This window comes from Panthera onca, chromosome D3 (genome assembly GCF_046562875.1).
Source record: "Panthera onca isolate mPanOnc1 chromosome D3, mPanOnc1 haplotype 2, whole genome shotgun sequence".
Classification (NCBI taxonomy): domain Eukaryota; kingdom Metazoa; phylum Chordata; class Mammalia; order Carnivora; family Felidae; genus Panthera; species Panthera onca.
In genome coordinates, this window is record NC_138350.1 from 30,505,867 (window position 1) to 30,518,761 (window position 12,895).

The following is a 12,895-nucleotide window of genomic DNA, read 5'->3' on the forward strand; positions in this document are numbered from 1 at the left end:
GCAAAGCAATAGGTAGCAATGGCACCGCACCCACAACTGGGGGTTCCCCCAAGAGAGATGGAACCGTAGTCAAAAGGTGAGCACCAACCCATTCAGCCTGGCAACTGCTTCGTGGTCCCATCTTAGAGAGTGCCAGAGGCAGGAACAGAGGCCTGATATGCAGACTTTTCAAGAGAAAATGTAAACTCCAGTTTTTATGTGAAATCTCCCAATAGTTACTGTCAATCAAGTTTTGTCAAAACACCCTGTGGGGCAAACCATACACACTGGCCACATCTTAAGCCGAGTCTGCAACAGCTGTAGGGAGAGTCTCTGGGTGTGGACTTCCCCTATACTGGGACACTTTGGATCAGAAGAACTCCAGCTTCTGTACTGGTCACTGCAGTCATGTCCTCCTTCCAAACACCAGGGGACAAAACAAGCGGCCTCCTTCCCAGCATCCCACCTGCATCTCCCCCTGGAGCTGGTGCAGCACAGACTGTGCTGAGCGCTGGCTTGGCACTGCTCTGTCTCCACAGGGAGGCTGAGGCACCTGTATTTTCCTGATTTAATCCCTGCAGCGGTTCCTAAGGAAGAAATGCTTGACATGACTCCTTCCATGAATTTTTTAATTGAAATTGCTGCTTTTATAGGTCCAATGGCTGAAGCGCTACAATTTCATACAGTTCATACAGGTAAGTAAAAAGGTTCTGTCCCTCTGCTGCTCCTCAGTAAGTGGCTGGCCACTCTGACCTCGCCCACTTCCCACTGCACCCTGGGCTGTCCAGGTGGGTTCAGGTGGCCCTGCTGGGTGGGGCTACAGGCTGTCAGAAAAGGCTGCTCATGCCCCCACGCCCACCCAGCTCTGGTAAGAGAGGCTCCAGTGATGTAAGCAAATACCTTTCAGGGCTGTGTCTGGAATATTTATGCCCCCTTATTGTCTTCCTATTACTTGGCAGTCTAAAGTAATGAAAAGAGATCTAGACAGTATCAAAGCTCTGAAATCACATAAACCCAGGCTCTAAAAAATAAGATGAGGCTACCTCAGAAAGAATACATAGAGATTTATGTCACAAAGCCATTCACTGCTCTTTGCCATTAGATAAACTTTTCTTGATTTAAGCCTAGGTTGCTATTTTTCAATTTTATCCAGAAATGACTGTTACCAACAAATTCATGGCCAGTATTGTCCTGTCCCTGGGCTCCCCTGGCACGGTGTGTCAGAGACACCATGGTGATGAAGGCTGATTGGCCTGGGCCAATACAGATTCCCATCCATTCCTTCCTTGGCCAGAGGGACCTGGTACAGAAAGTGTGTGCTTCCAAAAGACACTTGGAACTGGCAGGGGAGACCCTGAGAGGGGGTGTCGCATGAGGAAGAAGGTGTGTGTGGTGGAGTCAGGGATGAAAGTGTCTTTGACTTTACAAAGCAAACCTCCCAGAATCAGGGTGAGCCTGGCATTTGGCCCAAGGGGGCAACTGTTCCAACCAACCATTTTCCAGAAGAATCTCCCTGAGAACTAGGAATATTCACAGCTAAGATTCTATCTTATTAACCTCAGTTCTGCTTTTCCCTTTGGTTGAAGTGCAAATCATCAGTGAGCAGAGGGGCAGCACACATCTTGGCAGTGAAATTTCCTCAGTCAAATCAGAACATCTACATGTACAACCTCTTCCTTGAAAACAAAACCCAACTGTTGTCCTTTATTTTTTAATCTTGACTAGCAAGTCTTCTGGAAGAAATATATAAAAATAAACTTAACAAAGTGTTAAACCAAATCACATAGAAGTTGATAAATTAGATGCACAGCCCTTCTCACAAGTTTAAAATAAATATACCTTTTGGGCACCTGGGTGATTCAGTCAGTTAAGCATCTGACTCTTGATTTCGGCTCAGGTCATGATCTTGCAATTTGTGAGATCAAGCCCCACATTGGGCTCTGTGCTGATGTCGCAGGGCTCTGTGCTGATGTCGCAGAACCTGCTTGGGATTCTCTCTCTCCTCTCTCTTTGTCTCTCCCTGCTCTCGCCTGCACAAGCTTGCTCTCTCTCTCTGTCTCTCTCTCCCAAAAATAAATAAATATTTAAAAATAAATAAATAAATAAATAAATATACCTTTTACTAACATGCTCATGGAGACCTCACATGGTTTTAGAACAAATGGGGCTAAAAGGCTCCCAGAAGTGAGGGGATGTCAGCAATGACAGGCTCAGACCATGAGATGCTCACCCAGGTGAGGCTGGAAGGGGCATTCCACAGCCACAAGCTGCCAACTAGAGGGTACTGCAGCCCCACCATTCAGGCTCCAGGGAAGGTGGGATTTAGATGCTGACATCGGGAAAGGTGTTTCAGTAGCCCTCAGGTGTTCTAGTGACAGGCATGAAACCACACAGACAGCAGTAACCACAAAGGCATCCATCTTCACCAGTCACCTTTCCCCCAAGGAGTACAAATATGCACAATGCCACTGGGAACCCAGGAGGCTGTCAGTGATGAGCTCTGTCAGTAAGAGCAGAGCCTTCCTTTCTCATGCTGAGTCCTCACGCCCCATCCCAGACTCCTCCTATAGCCAACAGCCACTTGATATATACAAATGGCCACTGGAGATCCCTAGCCTCTCCCAATTAAGATTGAGAAAATGCCAAGTAGAATTAGCCATCTGGATGCTGCTGATGGTAGCAGGGAGGGTCAGGGGCAAGGAAACCTCACATTGTTCCTTCATTATTTTGCTCAATGTCTGGTTCATGTCCAGTGAATGACTGAATGAACAAAGGAAAGTAGAAATGGGTAGGGGAAACTATTCCCAAGGCAGAGTCTCCAACCAGGACCCTCTGATCATGCAAGGGACCCCCAACACTTTCTGCCAAGCCTCTGGGAAGTGTACTCTTCTCTCTGTTGAAACCTCAGAGCCAGCCATGAGAGATCCACTTATGTTAATAGGCAACCTCTTTGAACAGCAAAGCACCTCTAGGAAGGATGGCATTCAACACTAGTGAGATTAGAGGTTCTCTACTTCGGCACTACTGACATTTAGGGTCAGATAGTTCCTTGTTGCGGGGGCTACCCTGTGCATTCCAGGATGTTTAGAGCATCCCTGTAGCATCCCCTAATTATGACAACCAAAAATGGCTCTCAATGTTGTCAAATGTCCCCTAGGGGGCATAATCACTCCAATTGGGAACCATGAGTGTATATTAATCAACTGCTCTCCCAGTACTGTACTAAGGGAAGCAGCATTTCTTCCTTATGCCTTATAAAGGCATTAGGGAGGAGAGGTAGACAAGTAGGAGGCAAGAAGCCTGGTTGGGGGCACATTCCTGGGTAGAGAGAAAGAGTGTAAGTGGCCCACAGTGCTGTCTACATTTGTATTTGTGTTCAGAAGAAAAGTAAGGTTTTTTTTCTCACTCTCTCTCCTCTCTCTTTGGACTATACATTAGGCCAATAGTCCTAGTCATGATATGGAGCTACAGACTGGGCCTGAATGGTCTCTGGTCACTGTGTTAAAATACATCTTGAGTTTGAAATGGTGAACACATTCATGCTCTGTCTCTCTCTGTCTCAAAAATAAATAAACGTTAAAAAAATTTTTTTTGAAATGGTGAACACAGTGCATTGCTAAGTTTTGCAATATCCATATTCTCATTTTATTGAGGAAAATCCAAGCTTTGAGAAGCAACAGCAGCCAGTCGGTGCTGGGCCACTCAAAGAAAAGAAAAAATAGTATAGTAGTAACAAGAAATTGAACCCTAAGCTGTGTGCAGCCTGCATTTCAGAACTAGGGTCCAGCTCTCAGGGGTAAAACTTTCAGACGTTATTAACAAAATTAGGCACAGAGCGTGATAAAGACCTCTGCAGACACAATCACTAGATACTGATTATCTTCACTTGCTGTATAGCCCTGAAGGGGCATCTAAAAATCACTTAATTATCTTTTCAATGTCAAGAAATGGAGGCACTGTTGCCCAAGAAGTCCTGGAACAGGGTGGACACAGGTAAGCCACTGCCCCAGGAAGAGGACTTGACACAAACCCATTCCCTTTTTAAAAAAAAAAAAAAAGTTTATTTATTTTGAAAGAGAGAGTGCACACGCACATGAGTGTGGAAGAGAGGCAGAGAGAAGGAGAGACAGAAAGAATCCCAAGCAGGCTCCATGCTGCCAGCATAGACCCCAATGCAAGGCTTGATCCCATGAACCATGACGATCATCATGTGAGCCGAAATCAAGGGTTGGATGCCCAACTGAGCCACCCAGGCGCCCCACTCAAAGCCATTCCCAAATGAAACAGAAGACATGTTCTGATTAAAACAAACTTAAAATTTCACTTTTCTGCCTTTGTAAAATTGTCATCCTGCTGCAACCTCTTTGCTGGTAAGGGTATAATTGTGTGTGTACCTGTCCCATCACCTGACTGGGTCATGGAGCTCCCAGTCTGAGGAGCAGACCCATGGACAATTTGAGGATACATGGATGGGGGCAGTGACAGCAGGAATGGCCATATATGTACTGAGGAGTGGAAGAAGGAGCCACTTCACCAAGCAAGGTGAATCAGGTAGAAGCAAGATGATCCCCAAAGCAAATATGTGGGGAAGACAGAGGTGGGTGGGGACCCAGGATAGGCATAAGAAAAGCATTCTGAGTTCCCTGTGTGCAGTGACTCCAAATACCTCAGGCATTGGAATAGAAAGCCTAAGGCAGGGAACTTGGGTAAATTCATGGCAGGTACTTCATAGAAACTTGAGAGCTATCTATTGATGACAATGAATACGGATAGTTTTCCTCTTTCCCCCAAGGCTGGAGTCAGCATTTCCAGTCTTTGCATTAAGGCTTAGGCAAAGCAGTGATGGCTCATCCTTTTGCAGTTCTGAAACTGTTGCTGTGAGTATGATTTTCTCTCTGTCCTCTCCCTTTAAACTCAGGGGAGTTGTGTATATTCTGTGCTCAGAACTTCAGAAGAGTTAGTTCTCTCCTTTAGGTAACTGAACTGTCCTTATACAACAGTGGGGAATCTATAGGCATCAGGACACCAGCGTTCAGTGAGTCTGGACCCCTCAGTTACCAGACTGCTGGGATGACAAAGGGCCCGGGACCACAGGGAAACTGTCATGCTGTGAGGAAAGCCATGTTAATAGGGCCGGAGGAGGCTAGTGGGCCCAACGGGGGACCCAGAGAGACAAAGGAAGGGGACAGCAGAGGACAAGGGAAAGCAAGAGAGAGAAAGGGGTTCTTTCTCAGGACTGCTCCCCATAGCCCCATGGCATCCTGTCTCATCTCTGTGAGTCTGACGGGTGGTGCACAGCAGTCCCATCCCTTCCCTCTCTCTCTGCCTGCCACAGACACAGAATGCCCAGCAAACCTCAGTTCCTCCCATGAGGACAGCAGAGCAGATGGGTCACTGAGCAACTCTGCAGCCCTGATGAACTGTGACCCTGCCCTCCTGAGGGGTCCAGGGGCCCTGAGCCCAGTAGCCACTCTCCTATACCTGCCAGAACCCATGATGGCCTCCCTAGGCCAGTTACCAGACCTCCCTGGTCCTGACACATGCCCTGAGGGGCTGAGTATCCAGTATCATTTTTGCCCACCAGAAAACCAAGAACTTGTAATTGTCTAAACTCACATTCCCAAGCCTTTCACTGGAGACCACGAAAATCACAGATTGTAAAAGCAGCTCAGAATAAAAAGTGCCAGTGGCCTTTTGCCTCCTAAGCGCAGATCACAGATCGGTTTAACTGAATATGTATTTTATTTTCCAGAGGAGTGACTCAGGGCAAGAAGTAGCCAGAAACTGTAAAAAGAACAACCTGTAGAGCCTTACTGTGGGCTGTTCTGTGAGTCCCTTACATAGCCCGGCCCAGCCTGATCCACTTGAGGAGGCCCTGAGCCCCTGCTGTCCTGCCACTTCTAGCTTGCCCACACCGGCCATGCTGCTGATCTCAGACAAGTGACGTCTTACAGATGCAGGTAGTGCTGCACAAATGCATTAAGGATCACTGGACACCTCCAGGGCCAGTTTTCAAAACAGGTCTCCATGTAACAGCATGGGTGATTTAGTGAAAGAAGCCAAACACAAAAGAACACCTACTGTATGATTCTATTGTTAAACATATTGTTTAGAAGCAGGTAAAACTAATCTGTGCAGACAGCTGTGCAGGTAGTTGTGACCTTGTGGGGAGCAGGCCTAGGAGTACGGCCAGAGTGTGTTCCTGGGGGCTGGTCCTATCTCTTTTCTTAGTGGTTACACAGGTGTCTTTAGTTTGTGAGGACTCACTGAGCAGAATTCTCATGACGCACATGCTTTTCTTGAAGTATCAGAACCTTCCATAGAGTTTTCAATGCTTTGGACCATAGCAGGTGGGTTCAAGAGGCTGTCCCGCTTTGGGGCTCTTACTGGCACCCAGCCTATTTGGAGCCCGAAACAGAGGCCTAGGCAGCACCGAGAGGCTCAGGCCACACTTACCGGTTGTGACCCGTCCTCCTGCCTCCTGCTTGGATGTGGGCGGTTGATGAAGGACCGTGTGGAGACTTTGTAGTGATTCAGTAGGCAGACAATGACCACAACCATCACCGTGACCACCACGACGATGATGATGATCTGGGCAAACTCCAGCTCCGCTGCGATGGAAAGGGAAGGCATATTAGCGACATATCCCCTGTGCAGTCACCCAGTTCTCTAAACAACACACCCACCAGTCACCAAGCGCTTCTTGCAAGCACCGGGTCCTCCCAGAGACAAACTATTTTTCCCCAGGCCTGCTGCCCAAGACCATTGTCAGACACACACACACACACACAAGCACAAACAGTTGAATAACATTTGAAGAAAGAGAGACCCAGGCATGAGGCACCTTCCAGTAGGCCTCTGGTGTTCAGCCCAAGCATGGTGCTCAGACAAACCTTGTCTTTGCAAATTTTATAATGAGTAGGGCCTTAGGAAAACGTATTCTGTTGGCTCTACAAGACCTCTAGAGGGGCTATGTTGTAACTGACCCCATTCACACATGGAACTCGAATATCTAGCCCAGTGTGCAGACCACCAGCTGGCCGCTGCACGCTGCCCCTTTGCCCTGGGCAGGCGGGTCCAGGAGTGCAGTCACCTCTCCAACATCTGATTGCTGGTCCTGCCAGATGGCCCTGCCACCCAGGGGAGGTAAGAAAGTCTCACAAAACTGAAGCTGCTCCTCCCAGTGTAATCTCTCCAGGAAAGTTAACCCCATCTTTATGGTTGAGTCACATTTCCCAAAGCACATCCACACAGAATCTACACATTATACTGAAGGGATAATATATTGATAAAAAGCTCCAACCTCCTTTACTCCTTTGCCTCCTTTACTTTGCCTTTGGAGGTAATTTAGAAAACACATCTCCACTGTCTCTAATCCTGCAGACACCATATTTTATGAGCAGTCGGAAACCAGGTTCCTGACACTGCCATTACAAAGGCTTTTCTAACTGCCATTAGCACACGCTTCACATTCTAGTACAGTGCCATGGAATTACTTCTAGCAAAACAGCGCACTGAGTTGGCAATTAAAGATGGGCAATTCAAGTCCTTCAGTTTTGCAGGGAGGAAGCAGAGTCCCATTGCTCAAGGTCAACCCTAGAACACACATTTCCTGCTTTCTAGCACTGCCTTGCTGCGTGTTGCCCACCTGTCTTCCTGAGTCTCCCCACACAATCAAAGGAAGTGATTGTGTAGGGGTGTCAACTTAAAGAGTGAGAGGCTCTGAAGATCGTGAGGAAGACAGCACACAACTTTGCTGTGAGGTGGGGAGATGTGGGGTTTAATGAAGAGCAAGAAAAAGGGGAGAGCTCTGTCAATTGTGTTACTGCCTGGAACCAGTAACACACACATGCATACACCCTACACATACACACATGCATGTATACACATGAGCACAGCAACACACATGTACACACACGGGCATGTTGCATTCATGTACACATATACACACATGTATGCATGTGTTTGAATACACACAGATGTGGATATACATACATACAGAGCATGCATATGCACATGCGTGCATATGCATACACACACACACACACACACACACACACACACACACACACACATGCTCTTGCTGCAGGACCCAGGCTGATAGCCAGTGGGGAGGTGTTATCTCTCACTGTATGGGCTCACATTTGGGATGATGCAGGAAAGGACTGGGGTAACACCCTCCCCCCCAAATCTCACCTATGTGCCCCCACCATCCATACTCTGGAAACAGAAGGGCTGGAACTGGCATGGGAGTAAATGGAGGGTGTTCCTGGATCCCACCATGTCCTGTCCTGTGACACTACCCCTCCACTCCTGCCTTCGGCCTCTACATACCCGAGGGACAAAGATGTACATACATGCTTGCTGGACCTGGCTGGACTACACCTGCACCTATCGTGGGGTTGGCCCAAATATGCACCCTGGAGAATGGAGAGCTGAGTATGGGGGAACCGAACTGCCATGCCAGTGTGCTAAGTGGCTGTGGCCGGGTGGGCTTGCTGAGTACAGCCCTAGTGGGCAGTGAAAGGGTGGATCTCATGGGCATGCCTGACAGAGAAGCCTGGCTGTCGGTGAGGCCCAGGTGCTGCGCTCTCCACCTCACCCCCATCTTGCATTGCTGTCATTGTTCTGGACACACCCCAAGGCCTAATGGCTGATCATCAGGTTAAATCATGCCCTGAAATTGACAAATGTTTTCTTTTCTCAAAAAAGCTTCATTGCTTTATGGACATGGAAAAATAGGAAAAGTGATGATTACAGTGAGGGGTCCTGTACAAAGTCTTCATGGGTTAATTCTTCACCTGAAGGACGTCTTTCTAGGTTATGTTTTCCTGAATATAGAAAGCTATGTAGATAACCATCTGTAGCAATGCAATCAAATTATATTTTCCATAATTCTATGGGCATTGGGGTGTATCTATGATTCTTAAAAGGATTTTTATTATAAAAATAATGAAGACTTATTTAAACAATTTAAATTATTTAAACAATATAGAAGGAAATAGTGTACAATGTAACAGTCCTTTGTAGGCCTGCAGGATTCCCTGACCCCACCGAACCCCATGCCATCCTGGGGTTCACACAGTTCACCCATTGTGTATATCTGTGCATTTGCTTAATAAATAAGGGCTTTCTTCTTTTAATGAGTGGAATCATTGTACAAATACATTGCTGGCTTTTTTCCACCCAATGTATCATGGCATTTTAAAACAAGAATATATAAAAGCCAACCTCATTCTTTATGGTGGCTATCTATTCCAGAACACTGATATACTGGAATTTATATTTTCCAAGTGATAGATATTTAGGTGTTCCCCCCCCCCACCCCTTTTTTTCTATTGTGACCAAAAGATTGTATGTGCATGTGTATGTATGTGTGTGAATGTTAGTGTTGACCCACATTTTAAGTATCCATACAGGAAAGATTCCTAAAACTGAAATTTCTGGGTCAAGGACATATCCTTTTAAATGCTGATAGCTACTGAGACCCTGCCTTATGAGAAGGCTCTTGCCCCACATGCTCATCAACACTGAATACTCACCCTTCTCATCTGCATGAATCTGATAGACAAAAACATATATCTTGTTTTAATCTGTTTTACTAGTAATTTTCGGTCTTTCCCTGATTGGCAATTTCTTTTTCATAATCATGTTAGTTCATATCAGTTTATTTGTAATTTTCTTGTTTACTGGTAAGCAGTCTTTACATATTATGACTACAAATCTTTGTTACATGTGCTGCAAGTATTTTCTCCTAGTCTGTCACTAACTTTGCTGTGAGCTTCTCTATAAAAGATATAAATGTTTATGTCATGAAATACTTTTTCTTTTATGGCTTCCAAGCTTCCTGTTTGATTAAGAAGGCCTTCTCCAGTATTCTAAAAATATTTTTTTCTAAGATTTTTATAGATTGCATTTTTATGTTTAGATGTGTGTTCGCTCTGGACTTGATTTCTTTTGGTCTGAGACAGCACATGGAACATTTTATATCTTCTGAAGGACATGGATCTTCTGATCTAACAGCACATTAAAGAGTTCATCGTAAGCATGAATAAGAAAGATCTTAGTTGTGGAAAGTGTATGGAATCTTTCTTTTAAAGGGGACTACCTGCTCTAAGGTTGTGTTTCATCAGCTTTCTTGTCAACATGCTATGTATAGTGGACCCTCCCCTGGCCCTGCTAAGGTGCCAACAGCTGGAAAGCACCGCCCCCCTTCTCCCGCCCCACCAAATGTCCAAACTTGCTGCACTTCCTCCCACGCTCCTGCTTTGCTTAATACCAACAGTTCTCCAGTGCTTTCATCTCAGGACCCCTCTACACTCTTAAAAGCTACTGGTTACACCCCAAAGAGCTTTATTTGTATGGATGACATCTATTGATGTTTGCCATATTTACATTCAATACTGAAAATTTTAAATATTTATTTATTAAAAAAGAAAAATTATATATTAAAATATATAACAACTATATATGCTATTTTCAAAACAAAATTATTCATAAGGGTGGCATTTCTTTACACTTCTGCACATCTCTTATATGACTTTTTCAAATTTCTTTTAATGTTTATTTATTTTAGAGAGAAGGAGGGAGAGAGAGAGAGAGAGAGAGAGAGTGAGCGAGTAAGCACAAGCACAAGCACAAGCTGGGGAGAGGCAGAGAGAAGGAGGGAGACACAGAATCTGAAGCAGGCTCCAGGCTCTGGGCTGTTAGCACAGAGTCCGATGTGGGGCTCAAACCCATGAACCGTGGGATCATGACCTGAGCTGAAGTTGGACACTTAACCGACTAAGCTACTTAGACTCCCCTCTTATATGTCTTAATAGAAGATAGCTGGATTCTTCTCCCTGCTTCACCTTCAATCTGTTGGGATATGTTGGTTCTGGTTGAGGTATATGAAGGAGATGTGGTCTTACTGACCACTAGGGACTGGGGTCTCAGGGATCCCCAGAGATTCTTGAGCCACACGTGGAGAACTGGCGGTCTAGACTGATTTGACAGCAGGCACTCTAGTACAAACACTAACGGCCTGGATTTATTGGAGATACTCCTGATGCTAGGATTTGAGATGTGGTCAGAACAGCTCCTGGGCCACTCTCCTGAGTTTTCATGCACAAGTACAGCCACAGCAGGTGCATCTATGGAGCAAAGTACACACAGAGACCCTAGGGGTTCACAGGCATCCGAATAATTCAGAACTCACCTGGGGCAAGAGCACAGGCTGGCACACCCTGGGTGCCACTCACTAAGGCAAGCAGCCCAGCAGTGTAGCCCAGTGGCCAATCTGGGTGACAGAAGCCCAATCAGAGCTTCAGCTACTATAGGACCTGGGCCAGCATGAGAGGCAGCTCTTCCTGCAGAGACTGGCCCAGGTCCCAAAGGCCACCATCCTAACAACCAAGTCCTAATCAGACACAGGAGCAATAGTAAGCACAGCAGCAGCGATTTGGCCCTGCTTGCAGTCCAGGGTCACCTGTCATGTTTCTTGAAACCCTGAAGTCAGAGAGGCATGTGGAGCTCCTGGGGATGGAGCCTCAGCAGAGTGGCACAGCCCCAGTCAAATGTGCAGCTGACCTTCACTTTGAACGCTGGGCAAAATGCATCAATGAAAAAAGACTGCTTTCTCAAACACTAACAACTAGAAAGTATAAAGGGCTAAAAGGGTCCAGAGAATTCTCAGAATGAAAATTAGAGTGAACAGAGAGAGTGTTCTTGGGGACAAGTATGATGATGACATCCAGATTCCAGAGATCTCTGCTACTGATAACTTCTCCCTTCAAGACTCCCCCTTCAAGCTCACAAGGGGGTATGTGAGCACCTTTGCCTGATACTTGTCCTCCCACACCCTCTTCTACTTTAAACAGTAAAAATTCTACTAAAAATGCATCATAAAAGGCAAATTAAGTAAAGATCACACCACTATAGGATATCACAGCTTGGACGGTAGATGGGAAACCCAGTCCCCCTCCTCTCTCTGCATACATTGTGTAATAACAGTGATAGGTGATTCCTGTCTCTTCCTTTGCCACTCCTGAACCCTTCACTCCTGCATGGAGATTGCTCAGAGGCAGCTGGGCCCGCACAGTATTTTGCAGTACCCGGATGTGGCTCTGTTGCCAAGGGCCTGATATTACACCTCCTCAAGAAAATAACTCACAGGACAAGTAAAAGAAGCTTTATATTAACAAAATAAAACAAAACAAAACCTCTCACTTCTGAATGCAAGTATCGGGTGAAATTCAGCACACCTGTTCTTCAAGGTGTCCATTTTCAAGATATCTGCACTCCAGATCTCAACCACAGACCTTTTTGGGACTTCTGGGGACCTTACCCAGCAATTTCCTGTACTGCACAGTCAGGGCTCAGGCAGGGTGAGCACTCTTCACTTCCTGCTGAAACCACCATCCCTTCAAGGTAGCAGTTCCTGGCCACACGTGTTCCCACACATGCATGCGCACATACACAAGTGCACACACACACCCTCCTGCCTTACACATCACTGATTCCTCCTCAACATGCTCCAAGCTTGGGAGACCCAGGGTGCAAAGGGTATAGATACAGAGCAGCAGAAGGTATGGTGAGGCCTACTACCCACCCCATAGGAGACAATTTAAACAGGCCCTGAGAGGCATATTCTTCAGACAGATGCATGCACATTACTGCTTTCTGAATCAAGGTGGCATCCAGCCCTGTGCCTAGGAACAACAGTCTGTGCATAGAAGTGAGGCAGATGCCAGCTGAGACCTTATACTACACTGGGGCCTTGCTGCCTCACCCTCCCTCACCCTGGTCTGCCCACATCTGGCCTTACAAGATGTTGTCTGTTTTCTTGTGGTGGGGGAGAGGCAATGTGCATTGGTGCACAGAACTTGGGGTACAAAGAAAGGAAAAATGCTTGTGATTTTGGTTTTGGGAATAG

At 46.3% G+C, this 12,895-nt stretch overlaps 1 protein-coding gene across 26 annotated transcripts in view; it reads right to left on the minus strand.

Moving 5' to 3' along the window:
• The window catches only part of LDLRAD4 (low density lipoprotein receptor class A domain containing 4), a 443,967-nt gene that overhangs the window by 22,624 nt on the left and 408,448 nt on the right, over positions 1–12,895 (minus strand). For all 26 annotated transcript variants that reach the window (XM_060613153.3, XM_060613148.3, XM_060613165.3 and 23 more), the window contains one exon: positions 6,436–6,590. In XM_060613153.3, coding sequence (XP_060469136.1) covers positions 6,436–6,590 — 155 coding nt within the window. The remainder of the gene's footprint in view (positions 1–6,435; positions 6,591–12,895) is intronic.